Source organism: Bombus vosnesenskii, unplaced genomic scaffold (genome assembly GCF_011952255.1).
Source record: "Bombus vosnesenskii isolate JDL3184/JDL3185 unplaced genomic scaffold, Bvos_JDL3184-5_v1.1 scf7180000013605, whole genome shotgun sequence".
In the NCBI taxonomy this organism is placed as follows: domain Eukaryota; kingdom Metazoa; phylum Arthropoda; class Insecta; order Hymenoptera; family Apidae; genus Bombus; species Bombus vosnesenskii.
In genome coordinates this window covers 962,118-982,387 of record NW_022883144.1, presented here as the reverse complement: position 1 = coordinate 982,387, position 20,270 = coordinate 962,118, and the positions used below count along the sequence as shown (strand labels likewise).

General features: G+C 33.7%; 1 protein-coding gene and 1 long non-coding RNA gene across 7 annotated transcripts in view; one reads left to right on the top strand and one right to left on the bottom strand.

The window, feature by feature from the left end:
* LOC117238698 overlaps positions 1-20,270 on the top strand; it is a 202,228-nt gene that overhangs the window by 49,238 nt on the left and 132,720 nt on the right. The window contains exon 2 of one of the 6 annotated variants that reach the window (XM_033503820.1): positions 3,312-3,352. The exons of the other annotated variants lie outside the window; for them this stretch is intronic. Within the exon in view, the coding sequence (XP_033359711.1) occupies positions 3,326-3,352 (27 nt within the window). The 5' untranslated portion in view covers positions 3,312-3,325. The remainder of the gene's footprint in view (positions 1-3,311; positions 3,353-20,270) is intronic. 6 annotated transcript variants of the gene reach the window in all.
* On the bottom strand, positions 1,199-20,270 carry LOC117238699. The gene is made up of 3 exons (XR_004494250.1): positions 19,237-20,270; positions 12,508-12,513; positions 1,199-1,208 (listed from the first exon to the last, which is right to left on the bottom strand). It is a non-coding gene; the product is annotated as an uncharacterized LOC117238699 (long non-coding RNA).

Sequence of the window (20,270 nt, the reverse complement as noted above, 5' to 3'; positions counted from 1 at the left end):
CAGTTATTTTAGTTCAGCAGGAAATGGCGAACGATGGGGTCGCGGTCGTTGGAAATTCTGAATTTGTAACAAATCGTTGATCGAGCGTTCTCACGATTGTGTATTCAACAAATATGGAAATCCGTTCCACGGTACATATGAGAGTTCTCGTTTTCCAATTGCAACGGGTAGCTCATAAAAAATGGAAAAGGGGCAGGGAGAGCAAAAGAAGAAAAGGAAATCAGAATGATCGGTGTTACCCTTACATATTCGCGGCTGGGTATCGTAAACCAGATAAAGCACGCGTGTGTCGGGGCGTAGGATGAGTTACCGATCGAAGATTGAATGCATAATAATAGCGTCCTTAAATTTCGATCGTTCTATCTATCGATTGGCGAATCCGGTCACTGTGTGAACTATTTTACTTAGGAACTTATTTTATTATATAATGTTTTCGATTACACCGAAAAGGCGTATTTTTCATTGTTACATAATAATAATGCTAAAAGGACCACTTTGTTTATTCCACCGAAAAATATTTTCTATGTTGTCAGGTTACAATTTTATCCATGTTAAAGGGGATGTGATATCGTTTGCACTGTTTTTCAAGTTGATTCAAACATCTGAATTATCCGATAAAAAAACAGATTTATTCTAACTTTTCACTTGTAAGAAGAACGTTTATTATTTTGGTAAAGTTTGATGCGTTTTATATTACTCCTATTTCTTCTTTTTAAGTGCTTTGTGTGAAGCTGTAATCTTGTAAATGCCAGTTGTGTAACAGAAGTTTGTAACCTATGAGTTGCCGTTCATCTAATATTATTAAGTATTACATAATGATTTTACCAGAGATTCGTGGTATCTCTTCAGAGTAATTTAACACATATTAGAATACTTGTCACAGATGCTTCTTAGAAATAACTTGTTATAAAATACGCTGTTGTAAAGTAACGTTTGCAGTAATTTAGTACTTCAGTAATTACAATAGTATAGATTGAAGAAAATTTTCCAAAGGTCCAAATGAACAGAGTTTCTTCTATAACTCGGACTTAGTTTTCTGTAATTAATAAAATTGAAATAATTAAGTAAATTGAAAATGTCCCATTTGCTTCTTCTTCCTGCTTCCTATTTGCTTCTTTCGGTAAAGTAATTGTCTTTAAATAGTTTCCCGGTTCACGAAGCAATTCTCAAGGCGAAACTGCATAGTCCAAATTATTAGGGAAATAATTCTGCACGAGAGACAAAATGAGAAATGACACGAACAGATGGCATCGCGACATTCGATATACACAATCGACTAGCCTTGATATTCCGATGAATCTTCCTCTTCATTTAGCTTTCTCTTCTTTCTCTTCTTTTTTAGAATGCGCGTATCGATTGACGTTTGGTGCAATGTTGGAGATTTAAAAATAACAAATTCAAGCAACAGGATCGATACGCATCTGATACAATGATAAAACATATTACTTTTAATTTAAAATGATACACATAGATATTTCGATCTCCATTTATAGCTATTTTCTATTTTATTGCCAAATTTAAGAATAAGTGATCTTATAAAAAATATTTGTAATCTAATATTCAAATGTTATATTAAGCTTTATTACAATGAAATTAATAAAAAGCATGATTGTAAAAATTAGATTAAATACAAAATTTACAATAATTCATCAATTTCATTTTGCTCTAGATAATATTCCAAAATAATCACATGCAGTTAATTAACAGTAATATATTGATAGTATTTGAGTCGTTCACAAGCCAAAATGATTAACTCGAATTTTTAACATTTTACTTCCAGGACGTTTGATTGATGCTTATCTTGTATAATTTCATCAATTTTCTCCACTTTTTAATTTGTGGAGTTAAACGAACACATCTGGTAAATGAACACCTCATTTATAGATTTGTAGTGTTTAATACGGTCTATATATCAGATAGAATTAAAATAGAAATAAAAAAATAGTTGAAATGCGTCATTATTTTAAACTCACCACTGATCTTTCATTTTTATTTAAGACCTGTATATTGCAAGCTTGGATGTAATGAGTATTACAGGTATTACACAACAATATACAGAATCGGTATTTGAAATCCCTTTAGGTAGTATATCATGGTGGTACTTAATGTCATGGTCAACAATGTCGAAACAGTAAACGTCGTGTAGATATATGTATGTGTTAAATAGGAAGTTGCTCGATGCTAATGTAAATTAGATCCTTACTCGTTAAACTAGCCAAAGTGTTCTACGCGGCAGGACGGTGGCCGTGTCTATGATAGCTTAGGCTTGCACGATACACAAACGTTATTTTCAGTAAACGCGTAAACCACGTTTCTAGTCCATCTTTTATGTTGTGCAAGCTCCAACACTGAAGTTTCAGTGAAGCACTGTGGTCACTAGCTCATCAGTTTGTGTCGATCATCTTGTGCGTCGCGTCACGTTGCAACGAAGCACATTGTTGAAAAAATTGACGTGTCAAGTGTTTGAAGGGACGATATTCTAAATACTTTTTTGACTCTTTGTTTTGATAAAGTATAACCTCAATTTATAATAAAAAAAAGTAAAGTCAAAATTATTAATTTTTAAACAGAATTAGTTTGACCTGGAGATGAATTAGTACATACCTTAAAATGTCATTCGATTCGCCTTTTATTTGCGATTATTTGAAATTAACTATGCGTCTCGTAATTTAAATTAACGCAGTATTAATGAAAATATAAAATACCGTTTATAATGCAGAAATATTGCCAAATATTTGTGAAATAATATTTATATATATGATTGCTTCAATTTTGTTCATTGTAGTATCGTGAATCGAACAAAAATTAATTTTTTCTATTAAAGTTTGTTGTCCGATTAATCGCCTCACAAATAAATGAAAAGATTTGTTTCGAATGTTTCGATCGCAACTACGCGATAAATATTCGCCTTCTAGTTTTTTTTCTGGCGAACATGATTTTACTTTAAATGTAAAGTAGATACTATTATTCAAGAGGAAGTTGAATTATGCTAATTTTCGATATCCATTCATATTCATGTGGTTTCGAACTGTACAAGAAGCGGGAAATCCTGTAATAGGAGAAGAATAACGAAACAAAATCTTCAAATCTGGATTTATATTATCTGTGAATTCAAATTCAAATTTATTCTTTTCGATGAAGGATTGCGTTCTCTTAACATCAACTATTTTAATAGGATAATGAAGTATCGTCACAGTTTATCGATTGTCCTGAGTAACAAATCGAGTTTCACGGCGTACACTGTGTATACACAATTAAGAAAGAAACTGATAGCGTGCCAAAAAATTCAGATGTGAATTGATGAATTTCAGGGACCATCTACAAAATGCGGTTCTTCAAATGTTTCGACACTGTAAGTATTCGCTTTGTGACACTTCAAAATTCACGGCACAATCAATGAATGTTTTTTATGATGCACAGAACCAGTCACTTTGTCGTGTGAATATAAATAGAATCTAACAGTCGATGCACTTATGCGTGTGTTTTAAAAAGATTGAATATAATCACTTCTTTCACTAACTATTTATTCATTTTTTTCTATCGTGCTGAATTAAACTTACGAACATGGTAACTTATTTATTATTTTGACGACGGGACGTTAGGTTTAATTCGCAATATAAGTGATGTTATTACATTACGATATTATGTAAGTGTTCGAAATTTACAGTCAATGAGAAATCAAATGAAATACTCAAAGCGTAATAATTAGAAAGCGAACTATATAACATTATCAACGGAGAATTTTTGGAATATTTTAAAAATTTGTGAAAATTTATTAAAAAATCCTTTAATGTACAGCAATAATAAGAAAACCTCACACAATGCATCTAGATGAACAAATTTATTTCCTCCTACCTCAGAAATCAAAAGAGGCACTCTATCCAGTCTATTCATAGAATATGAAAATCTATTTTTAACAGTATTAGTAACAAATATGTTACTACGGGTAGGTAGTTGCCTCCTTCGCGTTGTTCCTTTGACCATTGTGTTATTCAACAATTTTCAATATTCCTTCGAGATACTTTTATTCGCTAGGAAATATCTTACAAATTCACGTTTCGTTGTGGACGATGGTTTTCATCGATAAGAAGGGCCGTCCGTTTCTTAATCATCGCAATTCCGCGCACAGAAATACAAGCCACAAAGGAATCGAACGAGTACACCAACTACAGTAAGCGCTAATTAATTCCACAGCGGGAAGAAATGAAACCTGGCTTATCGCTGCTCGTCAAGACCTGGCTAAGCCGATATCCATTTAATTAGGAAGCTCCAAGCACGCGGTAGAATGTCATTATCGTTTCAGCCGTAGAGCTTTCCGCTCTCCTCGGATAGGACGCGCTAACAACGCGCCACTCTCGACCTACGCGTACTTACTGATCTACATACGCGTTCTTGTAACGTTTGTAAACGGGAGAATCGAACGGGAACTCGTCGATAAGTCTGTGCTGTCGTGGAAATGGCATTTCTACTGTAAATCTCTGATATTCGAACGAGGAAGAACACTCTACTATGAGTCTCCAGGTATTTGAATATGGCAAGACGAAAGTCGAAGTTGAACGAAGTTTGATGGCGGTTGAAAGTTCGTGGAGTGTATTAGCGGAGTATTTAAGAGAATTCGCTGCCGTGCTTTTAAAAGTTATAATTTAGAAGAGATCTTTTTCTGCTATTCGATTTCCAGTTTGAAATAACCGGCTTCTTTTGCAATTTAATCTTTTCAGAGTTTGTTATTTACTTTATAACTGGACGATAATTAACGATAAGTAGATCGCGGGTATTTATGCATGTTTATATTTGTATTAACTAAAGAAATTAAACTTAAATAAAACTTTAGTCCATCTATTAAATACTATAAGTACTCTATTTTGGATGTTCTAATGAGAAACAATGATAGTACAACTTTTTAGTAACTTTTGTTAAATAATTGCTTGTAATAGAGGAAAAATGTTTGGAACCTGGCGTCCATTGTTTTTTAATAACGTTACCATGTAATGTCTATCTCTTGTCATAGTTGGATCCAAAAATGAGTAGCACCTGAAAGGAAGCTGAATAGAATAGACACTAACACTTCGGTGGTTTCCTTGAGATTCTGTGCTACCTCTATTCGATTTATGTGTCTTTCTCGAAGTTACCTGAAAGCGTCAATCGAATTGAATTCCTAAGGCAGTACTTTGAGTGTAATAGATATATATAATAGTGTCTTCTCGATGTACGTTCATTCAATAAGTTTCCGATTAACAGTACCAAGACTATACCAGACTGTTCGTCTTTTTGTGGTTTGTTGGAATCTTAACGTAGAATTTTTTTTCAAACCTTGTTGCAAGAAATAAGCCATGAACATTATGAAATAACAATTTATTCTTACTTTACTTAAATATGAGAGTAAGAGAATAATTATTCATGTAGCTTCATTTATTACTTAACTATTCATTTACTTATATGACAATTTAGCTACAAAAAGATTTAGTTAACTTCTGTGCTAGACTTTTATTGTACCGTTTGCAGTGCCAACAAAGTCAAATACATTTTACTTTAAGGTAACTTTCAGAGTCCTCTTCTTGTAATTATGTATTCTGACAACTAGAAGTTCTCGATTGCAGTGCGACTTCACTATATTTTTGAAATAAACTTGTTGAAAATTGAGGTCCTTTGCACAAGTACATCTCATTAGTATGATTTATTAGTCATATAATATAATATGAAATATTTTTCTGCGCATAAGATATTTTATCAATTTAGTCATAATAGACATTTTAATCAATAGAAATTATCATACAGTTCTCTCAATTTTCCATACATCTTGCAAAATCCTCAACGAGGCGTGCGAATATGCTGCATAGGGTCGTTGTACACGCCAGTAATTTTGGAGAATGCCGGCTCGTAAATCCTGGAATCCATTACTCCCGAGAAACGGCCGAATCTGGTGCTCGTGTCAGTATACGTTACATCAGTCGTTATTCTGAATAGAGAGACGTTTTCCGAATCATAAAATCTTTCGTATTCTGATTAGATCTTCGAATTTTATATAGCTAATGGTTTTAATTTGATGAAGGATTTGATGGCCCATCCGGTAAACAACTTATCAATATTCTGCTTAGACTGCGAAGTTCTGCGTAGGAAATTTCCACTGATATCTCTTCGTTTATAGGAAATATTTTAACTCTTCGATACGAATTTTTAATTTGGAATTTCTTAAATTTAGATTTCTATTCAAATACAATATAGCTATATTCTGTTATAAAATACTACTACTAAAGTAATACTACTTATGTAGACATGTTGCATATTTTGTGTTTAGTTACTTTTAAACATTCCGTAGGAGGTATAAATTTCGTTTCATTGTTATTTTCGTTATACGAATACAGAATTTGCACTTTCCAAGTTGGAATTCCTAAAATTATGCTAAACTACGAAATCTTGATTTGCATATTTAAACTGTAACATCTCAGTCATTAATTATTTTAATTAACATTCTTTTGATTAATTTGGAAACTGAAACTATTTTTACTACACTGTAGAAACCAATAGATAAAGAGATTAAGATGAAATGAAAGGAAGAATAAGCGATAAAAGAAACTTAACTAGAAAGCAGTAGAAAACAAAATAGAAACACGCATGAAATGAGAAATAATAGATTTTTTCACAGATAGTAGACATTTTAATTAAACAATGAGGGGAATAAATATTCCAGTTCATAATAAATTCATTGCAATATACATACATATGTCAAGAAGTGTAAAAATTCACGTATTTTGTTTCAACTTTATTAACCTAAACATACTGTTTGCGATGTTTATACACGTTTGCAATAAATAATTTGAACATTTTCGCGCTCGAAGAACTTCGGAGAATTAGAGAAATTACGAGGCCATTAAAGAATAGTGAAGATGCAATTAGGCGGTCAAGTGCGGAGTAATCGTCAGACCGTGGCTGACGAGAAACGCTTCTATTCTACTTACACTGCACTTTACTCGTTGACCGAATGAGTCAGCTTTCAAACAGGCCGCACATCGATTGTCTCGTTTTGTCCGACAATGATCCTCGGATTTGCGACATGCATACTTAGTCAAGAATATAATTCTGTTAAATATCAAATATTTATTTCCTACTAAATTATCATGTGTGTACGCATGATTTTGTTTCTTAAATATATGACAGAATATATTAAAGATAATTAACTTATTAAAAGATAAGTTGAATATACGTAGTAATAGATTACGTGAAAAATTTTGTTTTACAAACTTTAACAGATACCTTTAATAAATATGAACGATCGTAATTATTTAAAAAAATAGTACACTCTTTTATGTTTTGAGAAACTATAAAAATCAGTTGAACAAACGCAATTAAAACGATTGAATTATTTCTCTCATAGTTCGATGTACATGGTTGGAAAGTTTGCACGATTCGTTATTTTGACTGTAACAGTACCGTGGATCTTTCGGTTCCAGTTACAAGCGATTTCCAGCACAAAAGATTTTTCACGAGTCGTTCGTCATCGGACCTTTCTATCGCCGTCAAGAGAGAAACACGAAACACGAATTCATCAAATTTTAACGGAATTTCGAAGGAAGCGTGAAAAACATCTCTCCTACCGGGCGTCAACGTTTTTTATTTTGTTGACAGAACGTGATTTGCTTTTATAGAAACGAATCTGCATAGTCGCGACCAATCTATACAAATCGAATCAATGTCGTCCGATCAAAAAATGTTTAATTTCATTCGTCTCTCTATTTATCTCAGAGCATTGGATACAAATATTTTATCAATGACATTCGAACTATTTAAAGCGATATTTGTATCATAACTATAGTACTTATAATAATCTATATGATTTCTATCATGAACTATTATCATAAACAATTTGAGTCGTAGGATATGAATCGTTGAAGAGATTTCCGTATGTAACCCATTAAAATGAATAATTTGCATATTTCTCTTATCAAGCAATAAATGATTTTCAATTTATCAATCGTTTGAAAAATTGTAGTTATAAAAAGTCGGTATCTATCTTCAAGGATAGGGATTAATATAATCAATCCCCTTTAGAGATTAACATAATTGTTTTTTTATTCCATAACTTTTTTCATTTACTGTATTAGTTTTTAAATGTTAAATGATCATTCAACTTCACTGTATATCACATGAAACGCAAGAACTTCTACAACGCCTTCATTTCCTTCACACAATTCACCGTCTATTTTCCAACAAACGATCCCAAAAATAAATCTCCACAAACTTGCCTGACGTAGCACGAGTGAATACCCCGTCAGAAACAAAAACTAGTCTCGTCTCCCCTATACGCATCCCAGTTTCTGTTTCTCCTCTCCACTTACAACAAAAACCATTAACAGGAACGATCGATTTCTCTCTACAAGTCAAATATTGTTACAAACTTTCCATAAATCTTCTCAAATTATACATTTCACTATACAGGCTTTTTCACACAATAGGGTAGAGCTATATGCAAGTGTTTAAAGCAATTAGAACCAGAGAATCGATTTATGCATGAACGATATAGTACAAGTAGTTGCATTTAAAGAACGCGCAACCGCATTAATGCGGGATATATATCCCACAATACCATTTAATTCTGTCCTCTGACCTTTTTGTCTATATCGAATCGTTTTAATCGTGCCACGACCTTTGAAACGCTTTTGACCCAGTCGTATTGACCCATTGTTATAGAATTTGAGAGGAATTATCCTTCATACACATGACTTTTCATTTAAATTTAATGTTAAGGCTTTCCTAAAAACACGAGGCTTTAAGACAAATTTTTCTGTGAACTCACTTTCTCTAAAACTATCGTTTTCGGTTAAAATTTTCTATGATTTTATCTTCTCTCACTCAGTCGTGAGTAGTCAGTTTCCCTAAAAGTATTGAGTTTTCAGTCTAATTGTTCTATAAATTTGCTCTTTGCAAAATATCTTTGTTGAAACAAGAACCAGATTGGAATGTACAAATTCAAGGAATGTAGGACGAAAGTTACAATTTTGCCCAGTTGCGAGAATTCACTTTTTCTAAAAACATCAAGTTACCAATCCGGTTTTTCCATAAATCCTCCCTTCCTCAAAACTCGTTTGTTGATGTAACGGCGAGATTAGGCAATAACAATTCGAGGAATTTTTGCAGAACGAAGATCGTAACTTTTTCCAACTGTGTGAAATACCGTGTACAATGGATACGATTTTTAAACTCTCTTCTTCCGTTTCTCCATTCCTCCAAACGAGACGGAGAAGAAATACTATATTGTATATATAATTCAGCGGAGATCTCCGGTCGAAGCGGAAGAAATATCAGGTGGGGTGAACAGTTTTGTTGTCGACGGGGCCACTTCTATCTCGTTGCCTCATGTAGCCGTATTAAGGACTGCCTCCATAGTAGCAGAAACTTTATTACCAGTAATCGTCACGTCAATCGGTATGAGGGTCGCGAGTCGAGCGAGCGTGCCTACTCGTTCGCACTCGATACAAAATGGCGAAACGACGGACAGGCGACTGGCCGAATAACGCGGATGACGTTAAATCACAAATGAATATCCGCTCGTTTCCCGCAGACACTATTGCTGCTTTCCGTTATTTTATGCGAATCGTCCTTTTGTCGAGCGACCACGCCATTGCTTTGGTTCGTTACCTGCACCCATGACCCACATCTGCCGATTTTACTCGAGTTGTCGAGGGGCGGAAAGTCGGAGAGAGGGTGGTTCGAACGACGCGATAAGCGTTCGAAATTTATATGGCAGAGCGAGGCAGAACGTGGTAATTAAATATTTCAGGAAATGTGGTTAATATTACAGGGATGAGAGAATTCATTTATCGTGGGCGTGAATGACGAGTGATTGAAGATCGAGCAAGAGAGAGTATTTATACTAGGGTGTCGCTTGAAGCAATGTTCTCATTTTATTTCGGAAATTTTTAATCGCCTTTTAGTATAAGATATTAAAAAATAATAAAATATTATCAAATAATTATAGATAAAGGAATTAAACATGTTCGATAAAATTCTTTTGTAAGTATCGTCATTATCATTATTTAAGATATTACATATATGTTTTTCTTATTGCAAAATCATTGATATTAAGTATATTTGTGAGTTTCGGAAATGAGGAACGATAAAACCGATAGACAAGGAGCAAAATATTAAGAAAGAAAATTAAGAGAGAATCTGTTCGAGCTTGTACGAATTATACCGAGCTTAATGTCAAAGGGAAAGTGTGACATTTGCTTAGAATTCGTGAATATATTTTTTCAAATCGTACGATATTATTCGGTAGTAATAGGAATGGCTTTTAATAATTTTATATAAAAAGTAAAAAGAATTTTTAAAGGCAGAGGTTCAAAGATTGCTTTGAGTAAGAAAATGCGCTATGATATCCTATAGGAATGATTTAGTCATTCGAAAACTTAATAACAGTTAATAACATTTTTAATAAATAAAAAGGATAAATTTAGAAAGAAACAAAAGAAACGTTATATTATCACTATTTTTGCAAAATTAAACGTTCTAAATTTATACCAAACATATGGCTGATGTATTTTATATATTATTCATTTCCATACTACGTGCTAAGTATTATATGCTTTTTGCATATTTTTATTTTAACCCTTTGAAATATTCGCGATCTACCAATATAACATAAATTTAAAGAAAACCGTAAATGGTAGAAATTCTCAAATACGCGTAATGTGCAATCTTAACTTCTTTATGCTCAGTGTTTTGCGGTTCAAGCGAAATTCTAAAGTTAGTTTAAAGTAAAGTTAAACGTTATTACCATTTTGCTAAAATCAGATACTATAAATTTCGGCCAAAATCAACACCAATCGTATGTTTGACGCATATCATACAGGATGCGGTGAATAATATGTAATGAGCGGAACATGAGATGATTTCTTATGATAAGATAAGATGAAAATACATATAGAATAAAACCTTTTCATATAATGCTTATAAAATAACGGAAAAGTTTTATTCGACATTTGTTACTTATTTTCGCATATAGAATAATCTTCTATTGATTGTTTACACATAGCTAATTGGTAATTAGCCAAATTCAACTATAAAAGTATTAAACTCGATTTTCTTGAAAACGAAACATAAAAGGAAAAAGTTTTATTCTACATTTTCTTCTTACTTTTTCGTAAAGAATCCCCTTATGCCCGCACGTGTATGTTATTCGCCGGCATACTTCTATACTGTATACTTCTCGTGTACATTTGCATATTTTACATACATAAGTAGTATATGTTTCTTGCTTATCCACTTATTGCATATTTTTATTTTAACGTACATAAATATTTGCAGACTACATTAAATAAAATCGTAAATAATTAAAATTCGCAAACATATATAAACCACATTTCTGAATTTCTTTACAGTCAGCGTTCTGTGATCAAAGCAAAGACCTCAGTTTAGCGAAGTTACATTATTTAATTAAACACTCCAAATTTTAACCAAAACTTATGATTGACGTATGGTTGACATTAAACATATCATTGGCGTATTTTATATACCTTTTCTGCACATTTGCATATTTTACATGCATAACTATCATATATTCCTTATATATTTTTATTTTAACGTACATAAATATTCGCTGTCAAACCATATCGCACAATTTCTTTATACTCGATACGCTTTGTGTGTTTAGTGATCAAAGTGAAATCGTGGGGTTTGCAAACGATACCGTCATTGAATGGATTCATACTTTTCTGGAACGAGCAGAAGTACCTTCTCCGTGAATCTCAATAGGAAACTTCTCGATCCATTCTCGTTATATTCTTTGAGCGTGTACCTTACCTAAGCGTGTACCTAAGAAGGGGTAGGTATGGCGTGTCGGGTCTTTCTTCGCATTGTGTTCGCGCGATCTCTTGCGATAGACGTTGTCGCTACCGTCTCTAGAGGTTCGATAATTATCAGAGATATCGGGAACGTCTTACGAGACGTGGTAATTTCCGAAGTGGAATTTCTTCCACCCTTGCTCGGCTATTATCCGAACGCGTATCTTTGTGTAGAAGTCGCGTGTCAAGACATTGCTCTTTTGCAATTTTAACGAACCTATTAATCGACTACTGGCTCGTATAATAATTAGAACGTAGCCCAAAGGTCGAATATTCCATGAATTTCTGTTGTAATTGAAAAGTAATTACAGTCAAGTATAAGTCTGTTAAACTTCCTTCGATGGAAGCTTGAAATATTGATGATCTTCTTTCATGTTCGTTTTTGTTTGGTATTTTCGCGGTGACTAATTAGGTTCAGAATTATTGAATTATATATAATGCACAAAATACCGTAGTTCAATTGCGAAAAATTGGTGGTCTGGGAATTTAACGTTAAATTAAAAGCAAGTCGTGATGTATAACGAAGTTTGAAATTTCTAAGCGTAAATTTGTGACAATTGGGGAATAGAATATTCTAATTATTCTAATGATTAATAAAAGTGCAAACGCTGAACATACTCTATTTTATAACATTAATTATAAAATTAATGAAATTTGAAACTGCGTTCACAAGCATCTTAAATATTATCGTTTTGATTCTACATGAAATTAATTATTGTTAAGTAGAATTTATGATTTTTGGGATTATGAGTTTACAAGAAATAATTAAAATTTTGAAGAGAATGTTATCGTAATGTTGCAGAAATATTAAGACATCCAATGCTAAAGATTTGTTTCCGTAGATATTTTTGAAAAATCCGAGTAAGACGAATTTTATGTTTCGCCAAAAGTATAGAAATGTCTGAAACCATTCGAGATATTTCAGTTTCTTACATATTTTTCTACTGTCAACCAGTTTTCTGCAGCTTTCCATACTTCATATTTCTTTGAGTGTAAACCGTATCATTTTTCTGCGTGTCTCTATATTTCTATATCACCTCCTTCGCGTGGAGGTGACATTGGAATATTTCATGCTTTTCCACATGTCTTCCTTCTTTACATGAAAAACGTGTATTTTCCTCTCTTTCAATTTCTTACATGTTCCTTAACATCTTATCTATTGGCAGTAGAACTTTATAACAAGTATTTTCATTACTTTGTTATATATATACTTTTTTTCATTCTACTGAATGAATATCAAATTCGCTTATGAAAAATCCAAATGTTAAATTATATATATACCCCAATAAAGTAAAAATATAAATTACATATGCAAATAATAAATTATATATACCGATAAACCTAAATATTTCTTAGGATGAATTTCCAACTCTCAAGATCGATCATTCTCTATCGATTTTATTTCAAATGTCTATAGTATCCCATTATAGTTTATTAAAACATTCCAGTTAATTTCTGTTGATATCGCTTCAATGACTCTCGACTTCTTATTTTAATTTACGAAAATAAAACATCTTTCATTTTTAGAAATATAGTTGTTTGCAATTACGCACGCGCAACTATTACCTTTCTTTTTATTTTTCGACTTATTTCAACAAAATCTCAAACATCAATCTGTAGGTACTTCCTACTTTTATAAAAAAACACCACTTTATATCCGTTATACGTATTTTCTCTTCCTCTGCCAAATAAATTAGTTTTAATATTCTCGAATCTCGTTTTTCGCTCAATCCCGCAAAGTACTTAGTCACTTCCGCGAGAGTCGGTCATCCGCAATTACCCCATCTAATTAATGCTGTTTTCAGCGGAAAAGCTGAAACGAAGAGAATGTTCCTTTCCGTATGATCAAAATTATCGGAAATAGTTGGTGCTTCCGCATAGGGCGGGCTTAATCGATGCACGGTTCAATAAGGAGCCACAGGTATGCGTGCACATACACGCGCGGCTTTATGCGTCGAGTGTCTTTGAAATAGTCATCGAGATCATCGATGACAGTGGTATGTGCAAAGTTGGGACGCGTTCATCCGTTTGAAAGGCACATATGTACGTATGTACGTTCCAGTTCATAAGTCACCGATCGCTTGTAAATTTCCAACAAAATAGTTATTAATGCGTATGCAAATGGTAATTTTATAAAAATTCAGGGAGTTTATATAATTAAGGAAAAGCTTAAGGCAAAGAATGTGATGAGTTTGATTTTAAATATCATATGCTTTGTATCGATTATTATTATTGTTTCAAATAAATATAGGAAATTTTTCTTTTCTTAAAATCATTAATAATAGATCTACTTAGCTGTACCTAATTCTAATTTATTAGCTGTACCTAATGGCTCTGTAATTATAATATTAATTTATCCTTATTTTAAATGTAGTACTTATGGATGAGAATGTATGTACGTTCGGAAGAGACACGGGAAATTAAGTGGCTTTTTCATCGACTCTCTTCCATTAACAGTCTTATCCAGAACCGCATGCTTGTATGATTAAAAGAAAACTGTTTAAGTCTATTACGCCTCTTCCTTACGTGTTTCCAATATTTGTTCATTTCTTTTTTTTAAAACTTCCAAATTTTAAGATTTTAAACTTTTACGTAGTACTCCATTGTTCTGTTATATCATTTTATCAGAACAAATTAAATTTTTTCCAGTAGATAAAATGATTAATAAAGAAAAACATAAAATATCCCATACACCAAATTCGTTTTACAGGACGTTTTATCTCCATTTATTAATATCTAGTTCATTAATCGATATTTTTTGTTAGTTATATCTTTTTCTTTTTCATATTTCTTCCAGTACGCTCATCTGACTTTTTGACTTTCATTTCCTGATTATTGTTCATGTCTCGTACATCGCTACCTTTTTTTAACCCATTTCTTTCTGTTCACGTATCGTACGAGCACTGCACTTTTACGTGTTTTCTTTCTCGTGGTAACAAAGTCCCATTATCGGGAAAGGAAATGGATATGTTTTTGCTTAACCAAAATCGATGACAAGATTTCTTCGCTTGTTTCAACGCGTTCGTTTTGAGAAACACAGGTGAATCGAACGGTTTCCGCGCACAATACGTGGTACACGCATTATCGATTTTCTGCTTCGACTAACCCTCTTTCTATTAAAAATGGGATATTTATACGAGATCGTCTTAGAGTTGCTCTTGTTCCAGCTCCGCCAACCGTGATCGTAAACACCAGACAATACGTGGCCGTGTTTTGTACCAATAAAGACGCGACGAGATTAAGCCTTCTGAAATATATGTATGTAATACCTTTTTGCTTCGGCCTTTGTTTAGAAATTATCTCTATCGTGCTGATATGTATACGCACTCGAAATCTTCTTTCATGGATAATACGCTTAAAACAAGTACTGTTAAATTATATGCTATAACATATTCACTGTTGCTGTACTGTTTCACAAAATGATATTTAATGTATTTATTAGCAATTCATTAGCGATAAAGAATGTGAAATTATCACTGTAAATGCACTTTGAAAGAAAAGTTAACAGCAAAATTCTGAAAACTATATTTCTTTCCTTCTTTATTAGTGCAAGAAATGTTCAAGCAATAATTCTATTTACTTAATGCATATATTTTTAGCAAGGAAAAGAGAAAATTTATCAGCAGCATACTAAACTTTGAGAGAAATTTTAATAGTAAGATTTATATTGTATTTCTTTTCAATCGACAAATACATTCGTAGTTATTCGGACATTTTGATCGATTAATAGTAACAGTACTTGAATTTGACCAAAATGTACAGATTAATTACGAATAATGATTATAAATTAACAATGATTCCATAACGATACAGGCACGAAGCAATGAACGTTTTAGGAAAAAGGAAAAAAAAGATAAAAGTAAAAGATAAAACGCGAAGACGTAATAACATCATTTGAATACGAATTAAGTATTAAAAGAAATCAAAGAAGAGTAAGAAGAGTATTACGTATAAAAGTAAATCTCAAAGGTAATGTCAAGATGTTATTATTTAAAATCAATTTATATCCTGCTAAAAGGATCTTCCGAATAATACGAAACACAAGATCGGCTTTTTGAACCAATTAACAGAGTGCAAAGAATCGCGCAGTGACAACCATGTTCCTCCTCGTTTTAATTACCGTGGCAATTGCAACCGCTCGTGTATTCGTTGTCGAAACTTGCTTTTGTTTGCCTTCTATTGCGTCCCAAAGCTTCGAAGCTAAAGTTTTAATGAACGCTGCTGTGTGACTAGGGTCCTTTTCCTCTTCACTACTTTCCATGTTGGTCTTTTTATCCCATCATCGACTTAGGCCAGCCAGTTAAATTTTGGAGGCAAATAATGAATATCGTGGATTCAGTAATTATCCACGAGATGCAACATGAAAATTTTACTCGAAATAAGTAATGTATGGAACTTTTGAATAATAATAATAACGATAAACTGTATGTAGAGATGTTTATTATAGTACAGACTGTAATTAGATTATACTATAATATAATATAATAATACATTACAGACTAAAATGTAATTATAATTTGTATTTAGAAATAAAATTGATAATATAAATATAAATATATTTATTATTTTATTATTATATTTTCTCTAGAAATACAGATTAGAATCTAATTATAGTCTGTAATTAGACAAAATTATAATTAGATATATACTACCGTTCTTAAGTATTTGGATAGTTCAACTTATCTGTAACTCTCATTCCTACGTTTATTTATTGATCAATAATTAACACGTGAGCCAAATTGGCTTTAATAGATTTCGGAACACTTTAGAACTTTGAAATGGTACTCCATGAAACTGACAGAGACAAGTGCAGAGTTGAACAAGTAGACATATACCATCACAAGGACCAGAGAATCACTCTGGACTTTCTCAGGTTTCGAATAAAGGGTACAGAATAGAGATCAAGTGAGACATCAGGGACTGTCTAAGTTGAGAATACTGACAAAGAATTGTTTAGACACGTAAGATTAGATAGAGCAAGAATATAGATATTCTTTGTTCTCTTCAGTTAAAAATTAATACCGCTTTATTCTATTAAATCTTTGTAACATTTTGAAGTTGTTTTCAGCTTACTTACTGGTACTTTTTATTTTAAAATAGAACACGTATTTTGAATGGGAGACAAATCAGAATTTTGAAGTTTCGTGGAAACCATCATGGTCTACAGATCTTAGAATGATGTCACAGATTCTGTGATGCGACAGCTTTGAAGTTTGATTTCTAGGATTCTCAAAGTGGACTGTGGACGGTCATACAATTTTGGACTACTCGGACTGTGACTTTCAGGAGATTCTTTGTGAGTCAGGAAGAATTTTACGACTTCGAACTATTGTATTGTCAAGATACAACAAATGTATAATTTGTCACAAGGAAATAAAAGTTATCCTTTTCGAGTTAAAACAAAAAGAAGCGGCGTATCAAAAGAGAAAGCTAAACAACAACCAATATACAGCAATTTTAAAATACGTTATAAAGAAACCCATTAAATGTTACTTCATCCAAGCGCAAGAACAAACAGCAAGATCATTCCAGTCGTCAAAATACAACGAAATTTAAAATCTGTCGCGGAGAACATAAGAAAAAGCCATTTCTTTCCAGCTGAAGCAAAAAGGAACGTTAGATTAAATACCTCAAGCGTACAGCCACCGAGATACACCAATATCAAGATCTTTCACAAACAGACCAATCAATCACCAACTTCACTCAAGTTAAAGCAAAAAGGAGTATCGAACTAAAGAAAAAGATAGAAGACGATACGTCCATTCACAACTAGCAGAGCTACGCTATAACCAAAGAAAGATAAAAAACGAAAACTGAAACGAAAGAACGCGATGATTTCTAATTTCCGAATGATAGATCTCTAGAAATTATCCGCGACTGACAATGAATTCCCGCGGTTAAAACCGGACCGTGGCAACGGGAATGGCGAATGGTCGAGCTTTAATGTGTATCACGAGCTTTGTCCCCTCTTCTTCTTTCTTCTACCCTCTGTCTGTACTCATCTCGTCCCCGTGTCTCCCTTCATCTCTTTGCCCTGTGTGTTGGTGCTTTTCTCGTCCCGACCGGAGGGACGATTGACGTATCGATTCCGAGAGAGCGGCAGGGTGGTGCAGTCTGGCCTTCGCCGTCGTGTCTGCGTGGTCCAAAAGTGCTGGCGTCGCCTACAACGACTTCTTGCCTCCACTTACAGCCGTCCTGCCGCCGTTACCGTCGACGACGTCGCGGACAATCGATGCGTTTCGAACATTGGGACCAACTAGTCTGTCCTCCACGTGACTTAGCCTGCAAATCGTGCTTTTACGATCGTGTTGCAATACTGTCCTGTATCGCTAGTTTAATTTCGATGCCGCGTATCGTGCTATCGTAAATAGAATTCATTCGCGTAAAAAAAAAGTGGTCGAAATTGAAAAAAGACGAGCGATTAATGACCTCTAATCGATTTTGTCATCTTCTTCGTTCTCAATCCGTGTCTCCGTTTTATAAGGGTAGTTTGTATCAGAGAGCTTGTTTACAAGCATTGTGTTTAGTCAGTCAAGTTCTTTGGTGTTGCGAGTGTGGTCTGAGGGGGCGTTTACATTTTCCAATCAAGAAGAATCTCTCCTGGCTTACGTGCATCTCAACGGGATGAGGATGGAATTCTACGAGCACACTTTGAAAGGCGGAATTCTATGGCAGGGTTCAAGAGGACGGTAATTGGGAGCCAAGACACGTGACTGATTTCCAGAGAATAGTGGTATAGTTCGGTGGTGAAGTTCTCTCGAGGCTGAAAAGGCGAAGGAAGTGTTTCGACCCGTGACCTGCAGATCAGGTGCTTTTGATAGCGGTCCTTTGTGTATGAAACGAGAGTTTCGAAGGAGGAATCAGTGAAAAAGTGTAACAGTGTTGATAGAGTTCGTTCGGAGTTCTAAATGAGTATCGAACTTTGGAAAATATCTATACAATGACGTGTATACTGCGTTAAATATAGTGTGCAAACTTTTCGAGGATCGCATATAGAAGTTTAATATTTCTGTAATAATTCTCTCCGGGAAATTTTATGACGACTCGAAACTAAATAATCGTGGATTAATTCTACGGAAAATTATGTGGAAACTTTTGAATATATTTTGCAACATTAACGCGAGATTTCAAGTGGAACTGAATTCCATAGCGAAATATGCAAGTCGTGGAGTACGAAAGTCGTGCGCTTGAAGAGAAACAAAAGTGACTGTCGAAAGAGTCGTGGAACTGTACGCAAACATTGGAGTTCCGCTCAGTTTCACGGTATTCGTTAAGTTTCTATTGAAAGTAGATATATATTAATTTTAAAGAAACACGTATTTCTAAAGGGAAACAGTATCTCTCATTAAATATCTGCATCTATCCTTCTAAAGGAAATAATACAGTTCTTAGTAAATACCTATCGTTAAAATCAACGTTCATATGAAAATAATGACTGATATGAGAATTGAGATGTATAATAACAAAACTTTTAAATGAGAAAATCGGACAAGCTTCTATAAGGAAAATTTACATAAAGCTTGAAAAATTGAGAAATTTAGCATACGAATTATTAATTCTGTAACGAAACCTACATTACACGCATGGGAATTTAAAGGAATAATTAAAACGTGAATAGTACACCTTTTCCCATTGAACCCATCAACCACGAATACGGAAAAATAATTCAAAAGCATACGTTACATCAGGAGCGAAAATGGTGTTAAACGAATTATCACCGACCTTCATATGCGAAGCAACGCGGGACGCTACACGAAATTTAATAGAAGCGTTTACAATTGCTCCATTTGGCAACAGCATCCACATACGCGGAGACACAATACGAAAGGACTCGCAGGATTTAGTCGGTCTTTGTACCCGTTAATTCCATTCGCTTCTGCTAGCTTTAACACGAATACCTCTGATGTATCTGAGAACAGCCGGAAATACTAAGAGTCACTTAACCGAGTCACTCGAAGCACGTCGTAATGACTGTTCGACGTTTCTTCTAACAAATTGTTCGTTCCAGCGAGCGTGAAAGAAGTTCGAAGAAAATAATTGCAAAGACGATTGGGCTTAACGAACAAAACTATAATAAGCTGTATCAGTCGATCGGTCGGAAGAGCAATCGCTTAAAGACACGCTCGCGAAAGGTCTAGAAACGTCTGCAGCAACTCGAAGGCTTGATCGAAAGAAGGAAATTATCGTGAGGTCACGATAATTGGATCCCACGATTCAACTTGTTCGATCGAGATTCTTATTGCTCAACTAACTAACTAGAAATTTAAAATCCTTGTCACACCTCGAAACTGTATCAAAGAGTATCTTTGTCACTATTGAACGCCAGATTGGACGATAAGAAGGAACTGATAAAGTGAACCAGCGGTCCAAAGTCTTTTTATTACTCCCCGGACAAGATTCGAGAAACAGGAACGTTCATTATATATTTCTTTG